The sequence below is a fragment of the Oncorhynchus mykiss genome, chromosome 10 (assembly GCF_013265735.2).
Source record: "Oncorhynchus mykiss isolate Arlee chromosome 10, USDA_OmykA_1.1, whole genome shotgun sequence".
Taxonomy (NCBI): domain Eukaryota; kingdom Metazoa; phylum Chordata; class Actinopteri; order Salmoniformes; family Salmonidae; genus Oncorhynchus; species Oncorhynchus mykiss.
Window position 1 is genome coordinate 81858389 of NC_048574.1, and position 23448 is coordinate 81881836.

A 23448-nucleotide genomic window follows, 5' to 3' on the forward strand; every position below is an offset into this window, starting at 1 on the left:
CAACGGACATAGAACTATAATGAATAGAATGTACATAGACTATAACGAGTACAACGGACATAGAACTATAATGACTAGAATGGACATAGACTATAACGAGTACAACGGACATAGACTATAACGAGTACAACGGACATAGAAATATAATTAATAGAATGGACATAGACTATAACGAGTACAACGGACATAGAACTATAATGAATAGAATGGACATAGACTATAACGAGTACAACGGACATAGAACTATAATGAATAGAAGGGACATTGACTATAACGAGTACAACGGACATAGAACTATAATGAATAGAATGTACATAGACTATAACGAGTACAACGGACATAGAACTATAATGAATAGAATGGACATAGACTATAACGAGTACAACGGACATAGAACTATAATGAATAGAATGGACATAGACTATAACGAGTACAACGGACATAGAACTATAATGAATAGAAGGGACATTGACTATAACGAGTACAACGGACATAGAACTATAATGAATAGAATGGACATAGACTATAACGAGTACAACGAACATAGAACTATAATGAATAGAATAGACATAGACTATAACGAGTACAACGGACATAGAACTATAATGAATAGAATGGACATAGACTATAACGAGTACAACGGACATAGAACTATAATGACTAGAATAGAGATAGACTATAATGAGTACAACGGACATAGAACTATAATGACTAGAATAGACATAGACTATAACGAGTACAACGGACATAGAACTATAATGAATAGAATGGACATAGACTATAACGAGTACAACGAACATAGAACTATAATGAATAGAATGGACATAGACTATAACGAGTACAACAGACATAGAACTATAATGACTAGAATGGACATAGACTATAACGAGTACAACGGACATAGAACTATAATTAATAGAATGGACATAGACTATAACGAGTACAACGAACATAGAAATACGATTAATAGAATGGACATAGTGTAGCTCAAAACTATCATATGAATAGTATTATCAGAACAGGCGGATATAATATAATATAATATAATATGATATAATATAATATAGTGTATTATAATATAGTGTAATATAATATGATATAATATAATATAGTGTAATATAATATAGTGTAATATAATATAATATAGTGTAATATAATATAGTGTAATATAATATAGTGTATTATAATATAGTGTAATATAATATAGTGTAATATAATATAGTGTAATATAATATAGTGTAATATAATATAGTGTAATATAATATAGTGTAATATAATATAGTGTAATATAATATGATATAGTGTAATATAATATAGTGTAATATAATATAGTGTATTATAATATAGTGTAATATAATATAGTGTAATATAATATAGTGTAATATAATATAGTGTAATATAATATAGTGTAATATAATATAGTGTAATATAATATAGTGTATTATAATATAGTGTAATATAATATAGTGTAATATAATATAGTGTAATATAATATAGTGTAATATAATATAGTGTAATATAATATAATATAATATAGTGTATTATAATATAGTGTATTATAATATAGTGTAATATAATATAATATAATATAGTGTAATATAATATAGTGTATTATAATATAGTGTAATATAATATAATATAGTGTATTATAATATAGTGTAATATAATATAGTGTAATATAATATAGTGTAATATAATATAATATAGTGTAATATAATATAGTGTAATATAATATAGTGTAATATAATATAGTGTAATATAATATAGTGTAATATAATATAGTGTAATATAATATAGTGTATTATAATATAGTGTAATATAATATAGTGTAATATAATATAGTGTAATATAATATAGTGTAATATAATATAGTGTAATATAATATAGTGTAATATAATATAGTGTAATATAATATAGTGTAATATAATATAGTGTATTATAATATAGTGTAATATAATATAGTGTAATATAATATAGTGTAATATAATATAGTGTAATATAATATAGTGTAATATAATATAATATAATATAGTGTATTATAATATAATATAGTGTAATATAATATAATATAATATAGTGTATTATAATATAATATAGTGTAATATAATATAATATAGTGTATTATAATATAATATAGTGTAATATAATATAATATAGTGTATTATAATATAGTGTAATATAATATAGTGTAATATAATATAGTGTAATATAATATAGTGTAATATAATATAGTGTAATATAATATAGTGTAATATAATATAATATAGTGTAATATAATATAGTGTAATATAATATAGTGTAATATAATATAGTGTAATATAATATAGTGTAATATAATATAGTGTAATATAATATAGTGTAATATAATATAGTGTAATATAATATAGTGTAATATAATATAGTGTAATATAATATAGTGTAATATAATATAGTGTATTATAATATAGTGTATTATAATATAGTGTAATATAATATAGTGTAATATAATATAGTGTAATATAATATAGTGTAATATAATATAGTGTAATATAATATAATATAATATAGTGTATTATAATATAGTGTATTATAATATAGTGTAATATAATATAATATAATATAGTGTAATATAATATAGTGTATTATAATATAGTGTAATATAATATAATATAGTGTAATATAATATAGTGTAATATAATATAGTGTAATATAATATAGTGTAATATAATATAGTGTAATATAATATAGTGTAATATAATATAGTGTAATATAATATAGTGTATTATAATATAGTGTAATATAATATAGTGTAATATAATATAGTGTAATATAATATAGTGTAATATAATATAGTGTAATATAATATAATATAATATAGTGTATTATAATATAATATAGTGTAATATAATATAATATAATATAGTGTATTATAATATAATATAGTGTAATATAATATAATATAGTGTATTATAATATAATATAGTGTAATATAATATAATATAGTGTATTATAATATAGTGTAATATAATATAGTGTAATATAATATAGTGTAATATAATATAGTGTAATATAATATAGTGTAATATAATATAGTGTAATATAATATAATATAGTGTAATATAATATAGTGTAATATAATATAGTGTAATATAATATAGTGTAATATAATATAGTGTAATATAATATAGTGTAATATAATATAGTGTAATATAATATAGTGTAATATAATATAGTGTAATATAATATAGTGTATTATAATATAGTGTAATATAATATAGTGTAATATAATATAATATAATATAGTGTAATATAATATAATATATTCCCAGAGAAGAGCTGGTAAAAAGCCCCTCTCTCTGTCGACTGATTCAAACCCGTCTGTGTGGCCCTCACTGTGGAACGTTCCCGGTGTTTTGACGGGAGGTGTGTATCAGAGCGTATCGGAAACGTTCAGGACACTCTAGGGGGTCAGCGGTATTCTCTGGAATGTTTAGGAGACATGGGAGCGCATGGGTGTGTGTGTGTGTTATTATAAACCAGGGTGTACAGGTGTGTGTGTGTGTGTGTCTCTCTGTCTGTGTGTGTGTGTGTGTGTGTGTGTGTGTGTGTGTGTGTGTGTGTGTGTGTGTGTGTGTGTGTGTGTGTGTGTGTGTGTACATTAAAAAGTCATCAGACAGTACCCTGCAGTAAATGAGACAGGACCAGATGTCACAACAAGGGGGGGTGACGGAACGCTGCTGGGCTCCACACACACACACACACACACACACACACACACACACACACACACACACACACACACACACACACACACACATACACACACACACAGAGACACACACACACACACACACACACATACCTGTACTGTAACACAGACTAAACAGGTCTCAATAAAGATATTTACTTTGGACTTGCCAGTTGTGGGTTTCAAAGCTCCCTTGTGCTCAACACATACACACACACACACACACACACACAGGGACACCCACACAGAGAGACACACACACAGAGAGACACACACACACACACATCTGTCATTGGGCCTGATGTGTTTGGCATCCCTCCACCTCTACTCCACGGGGGGTCTGTCATCTTCTGCTGTCTGTCTCTGTGTCTGCCTCTCTGTCATCTTCTGCTGTCTGACTCTGTGTCTGTCTGTCTGTGTGTGTCTGTCTGTCATCTTCTGCTGTCTGTCTCTGTGTCTGTCTGTCTGTGTGTGTCTGTCTGTCATCTTCTGCTGTCTGTCTCTGTGTCTGTCTGTCTGTGTGTGTCTGTCTGTCATCTTTTGTTGTCTGTCTCTGTGTCTGTCTGTCTGTGTGTGTCTGTCTGTCATCTTTTGTTGTCTGTCTCTGTGTCTGTCTGTCTGTGTGTGTCTGTCTGTCATCTTTTGCTGTCTGTCTCTGTGTCTGTCTGTCTGTGTGTGTCTGTCTGTCATCTTCTGCTGTCTGTCTCTGTGTCTGTCTGTCTGTGTGTGTCTGCCTGTCATCTTCTGCTGTCTGTCTCTGTGTCTGTCTGTCTGTGTGTGTCTGCCTGTCATCTTCTGCTGTCTGTCTCTGTGTCTGTCTGTCTGTGTGTGTCTGTCTGTCATCTTTTGCTGTCTGTCTCTGTGTCTGTCTGTCTGTGTGTGTCTGTCTGTCATCTTCTGCTGTCTGTCTCTGTGTCTGTCTGTCTGTGTGTGTCTGTCTGTCATCTTCTGCTGTCTGTCTCTGTGTCTGTCTGTCTGTGTGTGTCTGTCTGTCATCTTCTGCTGTCTGTCTCTGTGTCTGTCTGTCTGTGTGTGTCTGTCTGTCATCTTCTGCTGTCTGTCTCTGTGTCTGTCTGTCTGTGTGTGTCTGTATGTCATCTTCTGCTGTCTGTCTCTGTGTCTGTCTGTCTGTGTGTGTCTGTCTGTCATCTTCTGCTGTCTGTCTCTGTGTCTGTCTGTCTGTGTGTGTCTGTCTGTCATCTTTTGCTGTCTGTCTCTGTGTCTGTCTGTCTGTGTCTGTCTGTATGTCATCTTCTGCTGTCTGTCTCTGTGTCTGTCTGTGTGTGTCTGTCCGTCATCTTCTGCTGTCTGTCTCTGTGTCTGTCTGTCTGTGTGTGTCTGTCTGTCATCTTCTGCTGTCTGTCTCTGTGTCTGTCTGCCTGTGTCTGTCTGTATGTCATCTTTTGCTGTCTGTCTCTGTGTCTGTCTGTCTGTGTGTGTCTGTATGTCATCTTCTGCTGTCTGTCTGTGTCTGTCTGTCTGTCATCTTCTGCTGTCTGTCTCTGTGTCTGTCTGTCTGTGTGTGTCTGTCTGTCATCTTCTGCTGTCTGTCTCTGTGTCTGTCTGTCATCTTCTGCTGTCTGTCTCTGTGTCTGTCTGTGTCTGTCTGTCATCTTCTGCTGTTTGTCTCTGTGTCTGTCTGTGTCTGTCTGTCATCTTCTGCTGTTCGTCTCTGTGTCTGTCTGTGTCTGTCTGTCATCTTCTGCTGTCTGTCTCTGTGTCTGTCTGTGTCTGTCTGTCATCTTCTTCTGTTTGTCTCTGTGTCTGTCTGTGTGTATTTGTCTGTGTGACTTTAAACGTAAAATCGATAACAGTTAAATGTAAGGGTTATCCCCCCCTCCCCCAACTCGATGGTTAAATGTAAGGGTTACCCCCCCAACTCGATGGTTAAATGTAAGGGTTATCCCCCCCCCCAACTCGATGGTTAAATGTAAGGGTTATCCCCCCCCCCCCCCAACTCGATGGTTAAATGTAAGGGTTACCCCCCCCCCCTCCCAACTCGATGGTTAAATGTAAGGGTTATCCCCCCAACTCAATGATTAAATGTAAGGGTTACCCCCCCCCCCCCCCAACTCGATGGTTGAATGTAAGGGTTATCCCCCCCCCCAACTCGATGGTTAAATGTAAGGGTTATCCCCCCCCAACTCGATGGTTAAATGTAAGGGTTATCCCCCCAACTCGATGATTAAATGTAAGGGTTATCCCCCCCCCCCCCCCCAACTCGATGGTTAAATGTAAGGGTTATCCCCCCCCCCCCCCAACTCGATGGTTAAATGTAAGGGTTATCCCCCCCCCCAACTCGATGGTTAAATGTAAGGGTTATCCACCCCCCCAACTCGATGGTTAAATGTAAGGGTTATCCACCCCCCCAACTCGATGGTTAAATATAAGGGTTATCCCCCCCCCAACTCGATGGTTAAATGTAAGGGTTATCCCCCCCCAACTCGATGGTTAAATGTAAGGGTTATCTCCCCCCCAACTCGATGGTTAAATGTAAGGGTTACCCCCCCCCCAACTCGATGGTTAAATGTAAGGGTTATCCCCCCCCCAACTCGATGGTTAAATGTAAGGGTTATCCCCCCCCCCCCAACTCGATGGTTAAATGTAAGGGTTATCCCCCCCCCCCAACTCGATGGTTAAATGTAAGGGTTACCCCCCCCCCCAACTCGATGGTTAAATGTAAGGGTTATCCCCCCCCAACTCGATGGTTGAATGTAAGGGTTATCCCCCCCAACTCGATGGTTAAATGTAAGGGTTACCCCCCCCCCCCCCCCCCCCCCAACTCGATGGTTAAATGTAAGGGTTATCTCCCCCCCAACTCGATGGTTAAATGTAAGGGTTACCCCCCCCCCCCCCCCAACTCGATGGTTAAATGTAAGGGTTATCCCCCCCCCAACTCGATGGTTAACTGTAAGGGTTATCCCCCCCCCCCAACTCGATGGTTAAATGTAAGGGTTATCCCCCCCCCCCAACTCGATGGTTAAATGTAAGGGTTATCCCCCCCCCCCAACTCGATGGTTAAATGTAAGGGTTATCCCCCCCCCCCAACTCGATGGTTAAATGTAAGGGTTATCCCCCCCCCAACTCGATGGTTAAATGTAAGGGTTATCCCCCCCAACTCGATGGTTAAATGTAAGGGTTATCCCCCCCCCCCAACTCGATGGTTAAATTAAGGGTTATCCCCCCCCCAACTCGATGGTTAAATGTAAGGGTTATCCCCCCCCCAACTCGATGGTTAAATGTAAGGGTTATTCCCCCCCCCCCAACTCGATGGTTAAATTAAGGGTTATCCCCCCCCCAACTCGATGGTTAAATGTAAGGGTTATCTCCCCCCCCCCCCCCAACTCGATGGTTAAATGTAAGGGTTATCCCCCCCCAACTCGATGGTTAAATGTAAGGGTTATCTCCCCCCCCAACTCGATGGTTAAATGTAAGGGTTATCTCCCCCCCCAACTCGATGGTTAAATGTAAGGGTTATCCCCCCCAACTTGATGGTTAAATGTAAGGGTTATCCCCCCCAACTCGATGGTTAAATGTAAGGGTTATCTCCCCCCCAACTCGATGGTTAAATGTAAGGGTTATTCCGCCCCAACTTGATGGTTAAATGTAAGGGTTATCCCCCCCCAACTCGATGGTTAAATGTAAGGGTTATCCCCCCCCCCAACTCGATGGTTAAATGTAAGGGTTATCCCCCCCAACTTGACGGTAAACTTTAGGCATTTAATTCCTAATGGTTGAGAAACGAGCGCTCATCGTCGCCTCTAGCGGACGGTTTTGAACTCATCTCCCGACGTCCTGCAGACCTGAAGGAACGTGGAATACGGCCTTGGGTCTGTTGTGACCTGGCTGATCAGCTGTAACTCTCTCCACTCCATCAGAGAAGACCGAACACACACACACACACACACACACCGTCTCTCACCATCGTCTCTCTTCCGCTTGCCGTCGTTAGCTGAGCTGATTCCCAGAATGCCGCTGATGGAGTAGGAGGAGCCAGCCGAGTCACTGGTCACCGCGGAAACCTGTGTCGACGCTACCGACGACGCTGTGGAAAGTTAGGACATGGGTCACAATGCTACATAACACTCCATTACACTACATAACACTACATTATGTTACATAACGCTACATAATGCTGCATAACCTTACATACTGCTACATAACACTACATAACACTAAATAATGCTACATTATGTTACATCCCGCTACATAACACTACATAATGCTACATAACACTACATAATGCTGCATAACCTTACATACTGCTACATAACACTACATAACAATACATAACATTACATAATGCTACATTATGTTACATACCGCTACATAACACTACATAATGCTACATAACACTACATAATGCTACATAACACTACATAATGCTGCATAACCTTACAAACTGCTACATAACACTACATAATGCTACATTGTTACATACCGCTACATAACACTGCATAACACTATATAACGCTACATTATGTTACATACCGCTACATAACACTACATAATGCTACATAACACTACATAATGCTACATTATGTTACATACCGCTACATAACACTACATAATGCTACATAATGCTACATTATGTTACATACCGCTACATAACACTACATACTGCTACATTATGTTACATACCGCTACATAACACTACATAATGCTACATAACACCACATAATGCTACATAACACTACGTAATGCTACATTATGTTACATAACACTACATAATGCTACATAACACTCCACAATCCTACATAATGTTACATAACGGCACATAACATGACATAACACTGCATAATGCTACATAATGCTACACACATTACATAACACTACATAATGCTACATAACGGCGCATAACATGACATAACGCTACATAATGCTACATAACGGTGCATAGGGCGCTCATAACGTCTAAACACCGTATCACACATAATGTCTTGTAACCTTCTGAACTAAAAGACATAGGTCGGTCGTAACGCTATACGTAGGACTGTCACAGGACTGTCATAAATTGGTAATAAGCCTTTAGTACAGAACAGCTAGCCACTTTGGGATGGTTTGAACCTCTTGTTGTTACGGCTAAGGAGTTGAATAGTCCACGGTAGGCAGTTTCGCTCCAAATTCACCTCATTATAGAAATACACAGGTTGCTTACTTGGCGGGTCATTTGTGTAGCGCTTGTTCACTAGTAGTTCACTATATAGGGAATAGGGCTCTGGTCTATAGTAGTACCACTATATAGGGAATAGGGCTCTGGTCTATAGTAGTACCACTACATAGGGAATAGGGCTCTGGTCTATAGTAGTACCACTATATAGGGAATAGGGCTCTGGTCTATAGTAGTACCACTATATAGGGAATAGGGCTCTGGTCTATAGTAGTACCACTATATAGGGAATAGGGCTCTGGTCTATAGTAGTACCACTATATAGGGAATAGGGCTCTGGTCTATAGTAGTACCACTATATAGGGAATAGGGCTCTGGTCTATAGTAGTACCACTATATAGGGAATAGGGCTCTGGTCTATAGTAGTACCACTATATAGGGAATAGGGCTCTGGTCTATAGTAGTACCACTATATAGGGAATAGGGCTCTGGTCTATAGTAGTACCACTATATAGGGAATAGGGCTCTGGTCTATAGTAGTACCACTATATAGGGAATAGGGCTCTGGTCTATAGTAGTACCACTATATAGGGAATAGGGCTCTGGTCTATAGTAGTACCACTATATAGGGAATAGGGCTCTGGTCTATAGTAGTACCACTATATAGGGAATAGGGCTCTGGTCTATAGTAGTACCACTATATAGGGAATAGGGCTCTGGTCTATAGTAGTACCACTATATAGGGAATAGGGCTCTGGTCTATAGTAGTACCACTATATAGGGAATAGGGCTCTGGTCTATAGTAGTACCACTATATAGGGAATAGGGCTCTGGTCTATAGTAGTACCACTATATAGGGAATAGGGCTCTGGTCTATAGTAGTACTACTATATAGGGAATAGGGCTCTGGTCTATAGTAGTACCACTATATAGGGAATAGGGCTCTGGTCTATAGTAGTACCACTATATAGGGAATAGGGCTCTGGTCTATAGTAGTACCACTATATAGGGAATAGGGCTCTGGTCTATAGTAGTGCCACTATATAGGGAATAGGGCTCTGGTCTATAGTAGTACCACTATATAGGGAATAGGGCTCTGGTCTATAGTAGTACCACTATATAGGGAATAGGGCTCTGGTCTATAGTAGTACCACTATATAGGGAATAGGGCTCTGGTCTATAGTAGTACCACTATATAGGGAATAGGGCTCTGGTCTATAGTAGTACCACTATATAGGGAATAGGGCTCTGGTCTATAGTAGTACCACTATATAGGGAATAGGGCTCTGGTCTATAGTAGTACCACTATATAGGGAATAGGGCTCTGGTCTATAGTAGTACTACTATATAGGGAATAGGGCTCTGGTCTATAGTAGTACCACTATATAGGGAATAGGGCTCTGGTCTATAGTAGTACCACTATATAGGGAATAGGGCTCTGGTCTATAGTAGTACCACTATATAGGGAATAGGGCTCTGGTCTATAGTAGTGCCACTATATAGGGAATAGGGCTCTGGTCTATAGTAGTACCACTATATAGGGAATAGGGCTCTGGTCTATAGTAGTACCACTATATAGGGAATAGGGCTCTGGTCTATAGTAGTACCACTATATAGGGAATAGGGCTCTGGTCTATAGTAGTACCACTATATAGGGAATAGGGCTCTGGTCTATAGTAGTACCACAATATAGGGAATAGGGCTCTGGTCTATAGTAGTACCACTACATAGGGAATAGGGCTCTGGTCTATAGTAGTACCACTATATAGGGAATAGGGCCCTGGTCACTAGTAGTTCACTATATAGGGAATAGGGCTCTGTTCACTAGTACTGCACTATAGAGGGAATAGGGCTGTGGTCAGTAGTTGTTCACTATATAGGGAATAGGGCCCTGGTCTATAGTAGTGCACTATATAGGGAATAGGACCCTGGTCTATATTAGTACCACTATACAGGGAATAGGGCTCTGGTCACTAGTAGTTCACTATATAGGTAATAGGGCTCTGGTCTAAAGTGGTGACCTATATAGGGAGTAGGGTGCCATAGAGATAGAGAAAGAACCTCCCTCCCTACAGAACAACAGAACCTCCCTCCCTACAGAACTACAGAACCACAGAACCACAGAACCAAAGAACCACAGCACCTCCCTACAGGCACCAATGACAGAAACATAGAAACTCCCTCCCTACAGACATCAACCACAGAACCACAGAAAAAGAGAGAGAACGGCAAATCCTGAGGAGAATGAAACTCTGTTCCTGGTTCAGTAACCACATGGAGAATGAAACTGTTCCTGGTTCAGTAACCATGGAGAATGAAACTCTGTTCCTGGTTCAGTAACCACATGGAGAATGAAACTGTTCCTGGTTCAGTAACCATGGAGAATGAAACTGTTCCTGGTTCAGTAACCATGGAGAATGAAACTCTGTTCCTGGTTCAGTAACCATGGAGAATGAAACTCTGTTCCTGGTTCAGTAACCACATGGAGAATGAAACTGTTCCTGGTTCAGTAACCATGGAGAATGAAACTCTGTTCCTGGTTCAGTAACCATGGAGAATGAAACTCTGTTCCTGGTTCAGTAACCACATGGAGAATGAAACTCTGTTCCTGGTTCAGTAACCATGGAGAATGAAACTCTGTTCCTGGTTCAGTAACCACATGGAGAATGAAACTCTGTTCCTGGTTCAGTAACCATGGAGAATGAAACTCTGTTCCTGGTTCAGTAACCACATGGAGAATGAAACTCTGTTCCTGGTTCAGTAACCATGGAGAATGAAACTCTGTTCCTGGTTCAGTAACCATGGAGAATGAAACTCTGTTCCTGGTTCAGTAACCATGGAGAATGAAACTCTGTTCCTGGTTCAGTAACCACATGGAGAATGAAACTCTGTTCCTGGTTCAGTAACCATGGAGAATGAAACTCTGTTCCTGGTTCAGTAACCATGGAGAATGAAACTCTGTTCCTGGTTCAGTAACCATGGAGAATGAAACTCTGTTCCTGGTTCAGTAACCATGGAGAATGAAACTCTGTTCCTGGTTCAGTAACCATGGAGAATGAAACTCTGTTCCTGGTTCAGTAACCATGGAGAATGAAACTCTGTTCCTGGTTCAGTAACCACATGGAGAATGAAACTCTGTTCCTGGTTCAGTAACCATGGAGAATGAAACTCTGTTCCTGGTTCAGTAACCACATGGAGAATGAAACTCTGTTCCTGGTTCAGTAACCACATGGAGAATGAAACTCTGTTCCTGGTTCAGTAACCATGGAGAATGAAACTCTGTTCCTGGTTCAGTAACCATGGAGAATGAAACTCTGTTCCTGGTTCAGTAACCACATGGAGAATGAAACTCTGTTCCTGGTTCAGTAACCATGGAGAATGAAACTCTGTTCCTGGTTCAGTAACCATGGAGAATGAAACTCTGTTCCTGGTTCAGTAACCATGGAGAATGAAACTCTGTTCCTGGTTCAGTAACCATGGAGAATGAAACTCTGTTCCTGGTTCAGTAACCACATGGAGAATGAAACTCTGTTCCTGGTTCAGTAACCACATGGAGAATGAAACTCTGTTCCTGGTTCAGTAACCACATGGAGAATGAAACTCTGTTCCTGGTTCAGTAACCACATGGAGAATGAAACTCTGTTCCTGGTTCAGTAACCATGGAGAATGAAACTCTGTTCCTGGTTCAGTAACCACATGGAGAATGAAACTCTGTTCCTGGTTCAGTAACCATGGAGAATGAAACTCTGTTCCTGGTTCAGTAACCATGGAGAATGAAACTCTGTTCCTGGTTCAGTAACCACATGGAGAATGAAACTCTGTTCCTGGTTCAGTAACCATGAAGAATGAAACTCTGTTCCTGGTTCAGTAACCATGGAGAATGAAACTCTGTTCCTGGTTCAGTAACCACATGGAGAATGAAACTCTGTTCCTGGTTCAGTAACCACATGGAGAATGAAACTCTGTTCCTGGTTCAGTAACCACATGGAGAATGAAACTCTGTTCCTGGTTCAGTAACCACATGGAGAATGAAACTCTGTTCCTGGTTCAGTAACCATGGAGAATGAAACTCTGTTCCTGGTTCAGTAACCACATGGAGAATGAAACTCTGTTCCTGGTTCAGTAACCATGGAGAATGAAACTCTGTTCCTGGTTCAGTAACCATGGAGAATGAAACTCTGTTCCTGGTTCAGTAACCACATGGAGAATGAAACTCTGTTCCTGGTTCAGTAACCATGAAGAATGAAACTCTGTTCCTGGTTCAGTAACCATGGAGAATGAAACTCTGTTCCTGGTTCAGTAACCATGGAGAATGAAACTCTGTTCCTGGTTCAGTAACCACATGGAGAATGAAACTCTGTTCCTGGTTCAGTAACCATGGAGAATGAAACTCTGTTCCTGGTTCAGTAACCATGGAGAATGAAACTCTGTTCCTGGTTCAGTAACCACATGGAGAATGAAACTCTGTTCCTGGTTCAGTAACCATGGAGAATGAAACTCTTTTCCTGGTTCAGTAACCATGGAGAATGAAACTCTGTTCCTGGTTCAGTAACCATGGAGAATGAAACTCTGTTCCTGGTTCAGTAACCATGGAGAATGAAACTCTGTTCCTGGTTCAGTAACCACATGGAGAATGAAACTCTGTTCCTGGTTCAGTAACCACATGGAGAATGAAACTCTGTTCCTGGTTCAGTAACCACATGGAGAATGAAACTCTGTTCCTGGTTCAGTAACCACATGGAGAATGAAACTCTGTTCCTGGTTCAGTAACCACATGGAGAATGAAACTCTGTTCCTGGTTCAGTAACCATGGAGAATGAAACTCTGTTCCTGGTTCAGTAACCACATGGAGAATGAAACTCTGTTCCTGGTTCAGTAACCATGGAGAATGAAACTCTGTTCCTGGTTCAGTAACCATGGAGAATGAAACTCTGTTCCTGGTTCAGTAACCACATGGAGAATGAAACTCTGTTCCTGGTTCAGTAACCATGAAGAATGAAACTCTGTTCCTGGTTCAGTAACCATGGAGAATGAAACTCTGTTCCTGGTTCAGTAACCATGGAGAATGAAACTCTGTTCCTGGTTCAGTAACCACATGGAGAATGAAACTCTGTTCCTGGTTCAGTAACCACATGGAGAATGAAACTCTGTTCCTGGTTCAGTAACCACATGGAGAATGAAACTCTGTTCCTGGTTCAGTAACCACATGGAGAATGAAACTCTGTTCCTGGTTCAGTAACCACATGGAGAATGAAACTCTGTTCCTGGTTCAGTAACCACATGGAGAATGAAACTCTGTTCCTGGTTCAGTAACCATGGAGAATGAAACTCTGTTCCTGGTTCAGTAACCATGGAGAATTAAACTCTGTTCCTGGTTCAGTAACCATGGAGAATGAAACTCTGTTCCTGGTTCAGTAACCATGGAGAATGAAACTCTGTTCCTGGTTCAGTAACCATGGAGAATGAAACTCTGTTCCTGGTTGAGTAACCATGGAGAATGAAACTCTGTTCCTGGTTCAGTAACCATGGAGAATGAAACTCTGTTCCTGGTTCAGTAACCATGGAGAATGAAACTCTGTTCCTGGTTCAGTAACCACATGGAGAATGAAACTCTGTTCCTGGTTCAGTAACCACATGGAGAATGAAACTCTGTTCCTGGTTCAGTAACCACATGGAGAATGAAACTCTGTTCCTGGTTCAGTAACCATTGAGAATGAAACTCTGTTCCTGGTTCAGTAACCACATGGAGAATGAAACTCTGTTCCTGGTTCAGTAACCATGGAGAATGAAACTCTGTTCCTGGTTCAGTAACCATGGAGAATGAAACTCTGTTCCTGGTTCAGTAACCACATGGAGAATGAAACTCTGTTCCTGGTTCAGTAACCATGAAGAATGAAACTCTGTTCCTGGTTCAGTAACCATGGAGAATGAAACTCTGTTCCTGGTTCAGTAAACACATGGAGAATGAAACTCTGTTCCTGGTTCAGTAACCATGGAGAATGAAACTCTGTTCCTGGTTCAGTAACCATGGAGAATGAAACTCTGTTCCTGGTTCAGTAACCACATGGAGAATGAAACTCTGTTCCTGGTTCAGTAACCACATGGAGAATGAAACTCTGTTCCTGGTTCAGTAACCACATGGAGAATGAAACTCTGTTCCTGGTTCAGTAACCACATGGAGAATGAAACTCTGTTCCTGGTTCAGTAACCATGGAGAATGAAACTCTGTTCCTGGTTCAGTAACCACATGGAGAATGAAACTCTGTTCCTGGTTCAGTAACCATGGAGAATGAAACTCTGTTCCTGGTTCAGTAACCACATGGAGAATGAAACTCTGTTCCTGGTTCAGTAACCATGAAGAATGAAACTCTGTTCCTGGTTCAGTAACCATGGAGAATGAAACTCTGTTCCTGGTTCAGTAACCACATGGAGAATGAAACTCTGTTCCTGGTTCAGTAACCATGGAGAATGAAACTCTGTTCCTGGTTCAGTAACCATGGAGAATGAAACTCTGTTCCTGGTTCAGTAACCACATGGAGAATGAAACTCTGTTCCTGGTTCAGTAACCACATGGAGAATGAAACTCTGTTCCTGGTTCAGTAACCATGGAGAATGAAACTCTGTTCCTGGTTCAGTAACCATGGAGAATGAAACTCTGTTCCTGGTTCAGTAACCATGGAGAATGAAACTCTGTTCCTGGTTCAGTAACCACATGGAGAATGAAACTCTGTTCCTGGTTCAGTAACCACATGGAGAATGAAACTCTGTTCCTGGTTCAGTAACCACATGGAGAATGAAACTCTGTTCCTGGTTCAGTAACCACATGGAGAATGAAACTCTGTTCCTGGTTCAGTAACCACATGGAGAATGAAACTCTGTTCCTGGTTCAGTAACCACATGGAGAATGAAACTCTGTTCCTGGTTCAGTAACCATGGAGAATGAAACTCTGTTCCTGGTTCAGTAACCATGGAGAATGAAACTCTGTTCCTGGTTCAGTAACCACATGGAGAATGAAACTCTGTTCCTGGTTCAGTAACCACATGGAGAATGAAACTCTGTTCCTGGTTCCGTAACCATGGAGAATGAAACTCTGTTCCTGGTTCAGTAACCATGGAGAATGAAACTCTGTTCCTGGTTCAGTAACCACATGGAGAATGAAACTCTGTTCCTGGTTCAGTAACCACATGGAGAATGAAACTCTGTTCCTGGTTCAGTAACCACATGGAGAATGAAACTCTGTTCCTGGTTCAGTAACCACATGGAGAATGAAACTCTGTTCCTGGTTCAGTAACCATGGAGAAAGAAACTCTGTTCCTGGTTCAGTAACCACATGGAGAATGAATCTCTGTTCCTGGTTCAGTAACCATGGAGAATGAAACTCTGTTCCTGGTTCAGTAACCATGGAGAATGAAACTCTGTTCCTGGTTCAGTAACCATGGAGAATGAAACTCTGTTCCTGGTTCAGTAACCACATGGAGAATGAAACTCTGTTCCTGGTTCCGTAACCATGGAGAATGAAACTCTGTTCCTGGTTCAGTAACCATGGAGAATGAAACTCTGTTCCTGGTTCAGTAACCATGGAGAATGAAACTCTGTTCCTGGTTCAGTAACCACATGGAGAATGAAACTCTGTTCCTGGTTCAGTAACCACATGGAGAATGAAACTCTGTTCCTGGTTCAGTAACCATGGAGAATGAAACTCTGTTCCTGGTTCAGTAACCATGGAGAATGAAACTCTGTTCCTGGTTCAGTAACCATGGAGAATGAAACTCTGTTCCTGGTTCAGTAACCATGGAGAATGAAACTCTGTTCCTGGTTCAGTAACCATGGAGAATGAAACTCTGTTCCTGGTTCAGTAACCACATGGAGAATGAAACTCTGTTCCTGGTTCAGTAACCACATGGAGAATGAAACTCTGTTCCTGGTTCAGTAACCATGGAGAATGAAACTCTGTTCCTGGTTCAGTAACCATGGAGAATGAAACTCTGTTCCTGGTTCAGTAACCACATGGAGAATGAAACTCTGTTCCTGGTTCAGTAACCACATGGAGAATGAAACTCTGTTCCTGGTTCCGTAACCATGGAGAATGAAACTCTGTTCCTGGTTCAGTAACCATGGAGAATGAAACTCTGTTCCTGGTTCAGTAACCACATGGAGAATGAAACTCTGTTCCTGGTTCAGTAACCACATGGAGAATGAAACTCTGTTCCTGGTTCAGTAACCACATGGAGAATGAAACTCTGTTCCTGGTTCAGTAACCACATGGAGAATGAAACTCTGTTCCTGGTTCAGTAACCATGGAGAAAGAAACTCTGTTCCTGGTTCAGTAACCACATGGAGAATGAATCTCTGTTCCTGGTTCAGTAACCATGGAGAATGAATCTCTGTTCCTGGTTCAGTAACCACATGGAGAATGAAACTCTGTTCCTGGTTCAGTAACCATGGAGAATGAAACTCTGTTCCTGGTTCAGTAACCATGGAGAATGAAACTCTGTTCCTGGTTCAGTAACCATGGAGAATGAAACTCTGTTCCTGGTTCAGTAACCACATGGAGAATGAAACTCTGTTCCTGGTTCCGTAACCATGGAGAATGAAACTCTGTTCCTGGTTCAGTAACCATGGAGAATGAAACTCTGTTCCTGGTTCAGTAACCATGGAGAATGAAACTCTGTTCCTGGTTCAGTAACCACATGGAGAATGAAACTCTGTTCCTGGTTCAGTAACCACATGGAGAATGAAACTCTGTTCCTGGTTCAGTAACCATGGAGAATGAAACTCTGTTCCTGGTTCAGTAACCATGGAGAATGAAACTCTGTTCCTGGTTCAGTAACCATGGAGAATGAAACTCTGTTCCTGGTTCAGTAACCATGGAGAATGAAACTCTGTTCCTGGTTCAGTAACCATGGAGAATGAAACTCTGTTCCTGGTTCAGTAACCATGGAGAATGAAACTCTGTTCCTCGTTCAGTAACCATGGAGAATGAAACTCTGTTCCTGGTTCAGTAACCACATGGAGAATGAAACTCTGTTCCTGGTTCAGTAACCACATGGAGAATGAAACTCTGTTCCTGGTTCAGTAACCATGGAGAATGAAACTCTGTTCCTGGTTCAGTAACCACATGGAGAATGAAACTCTGTTCCTGGTTCAGTAACCACATGGAGAATGAAACTCTGTTCCTGGTTCAGTAACCATGGAGAATGAAACTCTGTTCCTGGTTCAGTAACCATGGAGATGAAACTCTGTTCCTGGTTCAGTAACCACATGGAGAATGAAACTCTGTTCCTGGTTCAGTAACCACATGGAGAATGAAACTCTGTTCCTGGTTCAGTAACCATGGAGAATGAAACTCTGTTCCTGGTTCAGTAACCACATGGAGAATGAAACTCTGTTCCTGGTTCCGTAACCATGGAGAATGAAACTCTGTTCCTGGTTCAGTAACCATGGAGAATGAAACTCTGTTCCTGGTTCAGTAACCACATGGAGAATGAAACTCTGTTCCTGGTTCAGTAACCACATGGAGAATGAAACTCTGTTCCTGGTTCAGTAACCACATGGAGAATGAAACTCTGTTCCTGGTTCAGTAACCACATGGAGAATGAAACTCTGTTCCTGGTTCAGTAACCATGGAGAAAGAAACTCTGTTCCTGGTTCAGTAACCACATGGAGAATGAATCTCTGTTCCTGGTTCAGTAACCATGGAGAATTAATCTCTGTTCCTGGTTCAGTAACCACATGGAGAATGAAACTCTGTTCCTGGTTCAGTAACCATGGAGAATGAAACTCTGTTCCTGGTTCAGTAACCATGGAGAATGAAACTCTGTTCCTGGTTCAGTAACCATGGAGAATGAAACTCTGTTCCTGGTTCAGTAACCACATGGAGAATGAAACTCTGTTCCTGGTTCCGTAACCATGGAGAATGAAACTCTGTTCCTGGTTCAGTAACCATGGAGAATGAAACTCTGTTCCTGGTTCAGTAACCATGGAGAATGAAACTCTGTTCCTGGTTCAGTAACCACATGGAGAATGAAACTCTGTTCCTGGTTCAGTAACCACATGGAGAATGAAACTCTGTTCCTGGTTCAGTAACCATGGAGAATGAAACTCTGTTCCTGGTTCAGTAACCATGGAGAATGAAACTCTGTTCCTGGTTCAGTAACCATGGAGAATGAAACTCTGTTCCTGGTTCAGTAACCATGGAGAATGAAACTCTGTTCCTGGTTCAGTAACCATGGAGAATGAAACTCTGTTCCTGGTTCAGTAACCATGGAGAATGAAACTCTGTTCCTCGTTCAGTAACCATGGAGAATGAAACTCTGTTCCTGGTTCAGTAACCACATGGAGAATGAAACTCTGTTCCTGGTTCAGTAACCACATGGAGAATGAAACTCTGTTCCTGGTTCAGTAACCATGGAGAATGAAACTCTGTTCCTGGTTCAGTAACCACATGGAGAATGAAACTCTGTTCCTGGTTCAGTAACCACATGGAGAATGAAACTCTGTTCCTGGTTCAGTAACCATGGAGAATGAAACTCTGTTCCTGGTTCAGTAACCATGGAGATGAAACTCTGTTCCTGGTTCAGTAACCACATGGAGAATGAAACTCTGTTCCTGGTTCAGTAACCACATGGAGAATGAAACTCTGTTCCTGGTTCAGTAACCATGGAGAATGAAACTCTGTTCCTGGTTCAGTAACCACATGGAGAATGAAACTCTGTTCCTGGTTCAGTAACCACATGGAGAATGAAACTCTGTTCCTGGTTCAGTAACCATGGAGAATGAAACTCTGTTCCTGGTTCAGTAACCACATGGAGAATGAAACTCTGTTCCTGGTTCAGTAACCACATGGAGAATGAAACTCTGTTCCTGGTTCAGTAACCATGGAGAATGAAACTCTGTTCCTGGTTCAGTAACCACATGGAGAATGAAACTCTGTTCCTGGTTCAGTAACCATGGAGAATGAAACTCTGTTCCTGGTTCAGTAACCACATGGAGAATGAAACTCTGTTCCTGGTTCAGTAACCACATGGAGAATGAAACTCTGTTCCTGGTTCAGTAACCACATGGAGAATGAAACTCTGTTCCTGGTTCAGTAACCACATGGAGAATGAAACTCTGTTCCTGGTTCAGTAACCATGGAGAATGAAACTCTGTTCCTGGTTCAGTAACCATGGAGAATGAAACTCTGTTCCTGGTTCAGTAACCACATGGAGAATGAAACTCTGTTCCTGGTTCAGTAACCACATGGAGAATGAAACTCTGTTCCTGGTTCAGTAACCATGGAGAATGAAACTCTGTTCCTGGTTCAGTAACCACATGGAGAATGAAACTCTGTTCCTGGTTCAGTAACCACATGGAGAATGAAACTCTGTTCCTGGTTCAGTAACCATGGAGATGAAACTCTGTTCCTGGTTCAGTAACCACATGGAGATGTATTGAATCTCTTTACTTCCTGTTGATTTATCACTTCAATTATCACATTTTCTCATTCGTTCTCTTCTCTTTTTTTCTCTCTCAGGAAACGAACGCATTTTATCCTCCAATATTTTCATTATTCTCCAAATCCAAATGTTCAATTTTCCGCCCTGGAGTCAAAACCATTTATCTGTGTAATCTGAGAGTGAGGTGTGTGTGTGTGTGTGTGTGTGTGTGTGTGTGTGTGTGAAATTAATTTAGATTAAGTGACGGAGTGTGATTCTGAAGATTTGAGAGACACTGAAACACAATCCACTGGAGGCTAAAACAGCCATCACAGATAGAGAGAGGTGGAGGGGGGAGGAAGGGGAGGAATGGGGAGAGGGGGGAGGAAGGGGAAGTGGAGGGGGAAGGTGGAAGGGGGAGGAAGGGGAGGAAGGGGGAGAGGGGGGAGGAAGGGGAGGTGGAGGGGGGAGGAAGGGGAGGAATGGGGAGAGGGGGGAGGAAGGGGAGGAATGGGGAGAGGGGGGAGGTGGAGGAATGGGGAGAGGGCGGAGGTGGAGAGGGAGGTGGGAGGAAGGGGGAGAGGGGGGAGGTGGCGGGGGGAGGAAGGGAAGGAATGGGGAGAGGGGGGAGGTGGAGGAATGGGGAGAGTGGGGAGGTGGAGGGGGGAGGAAGGGGAGGAATTGGGAGAGGGGGAGGGGGAGGGGGAGGGGGGAGGAAGGGGAGGAAGGGGGAGAGTGGGGAGGTGGAGGGGGGAGGAAGGGGAGGAATGGGGAGAGGGGTGAGGGGTGAGGTGGAGGGGGAGTGCGGGAGGGAGGGGAGGAATGGGGAGAGGGAAAGAGGGAGATGAAGAGGAGGGGAGAGAGCAAGGGGGAGAGGAGGAGGAAGGGTGGAGAGGAAGAGAAAGGAAGGAAGGAAGGAAGGAAGGAAGGAAGGAAGGAAGGAAGGAAGGAAGGAAGGAAGGAAGGAAGGAAGGAAGGAAGGAAGGTGGAGGGGTGAAGGGAGAAGAGGGGAGGAAGGGAGGGAGGGAGGGAAAGCGGAAGAGGAGAGGAGGGGAGAGAGCAAGGGGGAGAGGAGGAGGAAGGGGGAGAGCAAGAGGAAGGAAGGGAGGGATGGGGAGAGAGAAAGAGAAAGAGAGAGTGGAAGGGGGGAGAGACAGAGTGGGGGGGGCTTGTAAGGGTGACATAGAGTTATCATGAACAACTATTAAGGTGGTTATTAGCAGCTATAAAGGCTGACTTACCCAGGTTATGAGCAGAGAGAGGTCCTGACTGACCCGGAGGCTGCTGGACTTTAGTCCTGATGATCCTACAAGAGAATACAAACCACGTAAGAGATTGTGGGGTGTGTGTGTGTGTGTGTGTGTGTGTGTGTGTGTGTGTGTGTGTAAAGTGGCTGAGGCAGGCTGACATGGCAGAGGGGCCTTACACTTCCTGCTTGGCTGCTCATGCAAGTCCTCTCTTCCCTTTTCTCTCTGCCATTCTCCCTCCTTAAACCCTCTCTCTTTCTGTGTCTCTTTCTGTCTCTCTCTCTCTCTCTTCTCAGGGGAAAGAAACAGTTGTCATCGTATCATGGTGTTGCACTACTGAGCTGAAGCTGAGCTACTGAGCTCCGTCCTCACTACCCCTCTCTGTCCTCACTACCCCTCTCTGTCCTCACTACCCCTCTCTGTCCTCACTACCCCTCTCTGTCCTCACTACCCCTCTCTGTCCTCACTACCCCTCTCTGTCCTCACTACCCCTCTCTGTCCTCACTACCCCTCTCTGTCCTCACTACCCCTCTCTGTCCTCACTACCCCTCTCTGTCCTCACTACCCCTCTCTGTCCTCACTACCCCTCTCTGTCCTCACTACCCCTCTCTGTCCTCACTACCCCTCTCTGTCCTCACTACCCCTCTCTGTCCTCACTACCCCTCTTTGTCCTCACTACCCCTCTCTGTCCTCACTACCCCTCTCTGTCCTCACTACCCCTCTCTGTCCTCACTACCCATCTCTGTCCCTACACCCCCCCCCCCCCCACCCTGACCCCTACCCCCCCACACACTCTGCTACGTACCTGTTGATAGAGCTGACACTGGGAACACTGTCGTTGTCACACACTCTCTCAGCCAATAGTCTGTCTCGTATCTCCCAGGCGAACATGGTGGGGTTTTGGCGTTTGTAGTCGGCGATCTTATCCACCACTTTGGGTGTAGCAACCTTTGGTTTGGATCCTCCAATCACCCCGGGACGGATACTTCCTGTCTCATAGTACCTGAGGGCAGAGGGGACACACGGATTGGTCAACAGCTGTGGTTGGACCTGTCAATCAAAAGGAGAAGGACAAGCTGATTGGTTTAGGAGGGAGGGAGGGAGGGAGGGAGGGAGGGAGAGGAGGGAGGGAGGGAGGGAGGGAGGGAGGGAGGGAGAGAGGGAGGGAGAGGAGGGAGGGAGGGAGGGAGGGAGGGAGGGAGGGAGGGAGGGAGGGAGGGAGGGAGGGAGAGGAGGGAGGGAGAGAGAGGAGGGAGGGAGGGAGGGAGGGGGGGGAGGGAGGGAGGGAGGGAGGGAGGGAGGGAGGGAGAGGAGGGAGGGAGGGAGGGAGGGAGAGGAGGGAGGGAGGGAGGGAGGGAGGGAGGGAGGGAGAGGAGGGAGGGAGGGAGGGAGGGAGGGAGGGAGGGAGGGAGGGAGGGAGGGAGGGAGGGAGGGAGGGAGAGGAGGGAGGGAGGGAGGGAGGGAGGGAGAGGAGGGAGGGAGGGAGAGGAGGGAGGGAGGGAGGGAGGGAGGGAGAGGAGGGAGGGAGGGAGGGAGGGAGGGAGGGAGGGAGGGAGGGAGAGGAGGGAGGGAGGGAGGGAGGGAGGGAGGGAGGGAGGGAGGGAGGGAGGGAGGGAGGGAGGGAGGGAGGGTGGAAGAGGGCCTCGATGAAACTTTAAACTATTTTTACGTTTGAAACAAGAGACGAGAGGAGTCTTCTGTTGTCTTGACCAAGAGTTCTGGTACCTCCCCCGTCTCCCTCTCTCCCCCCTCTCTCCTCCTCTCTTCCCCTCTCTGTTGTCTTGACCAAGAGTTCTGGTACCCCGTCTCCCTCTCTCCCCCCTCTCTTCCCCTCTCTCCCCCTCCCTTCCCCTCTCTCCCCCTCTCTTCCCCTCTCTCCCCCTCTCTCCCCCCCTCTTCCCCTCTCTCCCCCTCTCTCCCCCTCTCTTCCCCTCTCTCCCCCTCTC

General features: G+C 42.7%; 1 protein-coding gene across 3 annotated transcripts in view; it reads right to left on the reverse strand.

Annotated features, from left to right (window-relative positions):
• The window catches only part of pax-5 (Pax-5 protein), a 132514-nt gene that overhangs the window by 56692 nt on the left and 52374 nt on the right, over window positions 1-23448 (reverse strand). For all 3 annotated transcript variants that reach the window (XM_036989322.1, XM_036989323.1, NM_001124682.1), the window contains exons 3-5: window positions 22308-22505; window positions 21497-21561; window positions 7650-7772 (exon numbers count right to left, since the gene is read on the reverse strand). In XM_036989322.1, coding sequence (XP_036845217.1) covers window positions 7650-7772; window positions 21497-21561; window positions 22308-22505 — 386 coding nt within the window. The remainder of the gene's footprint in view (window positions 1-7649; window positions 7773-21496; window positions 21562-22307; window positions 22506-23448) is intronic.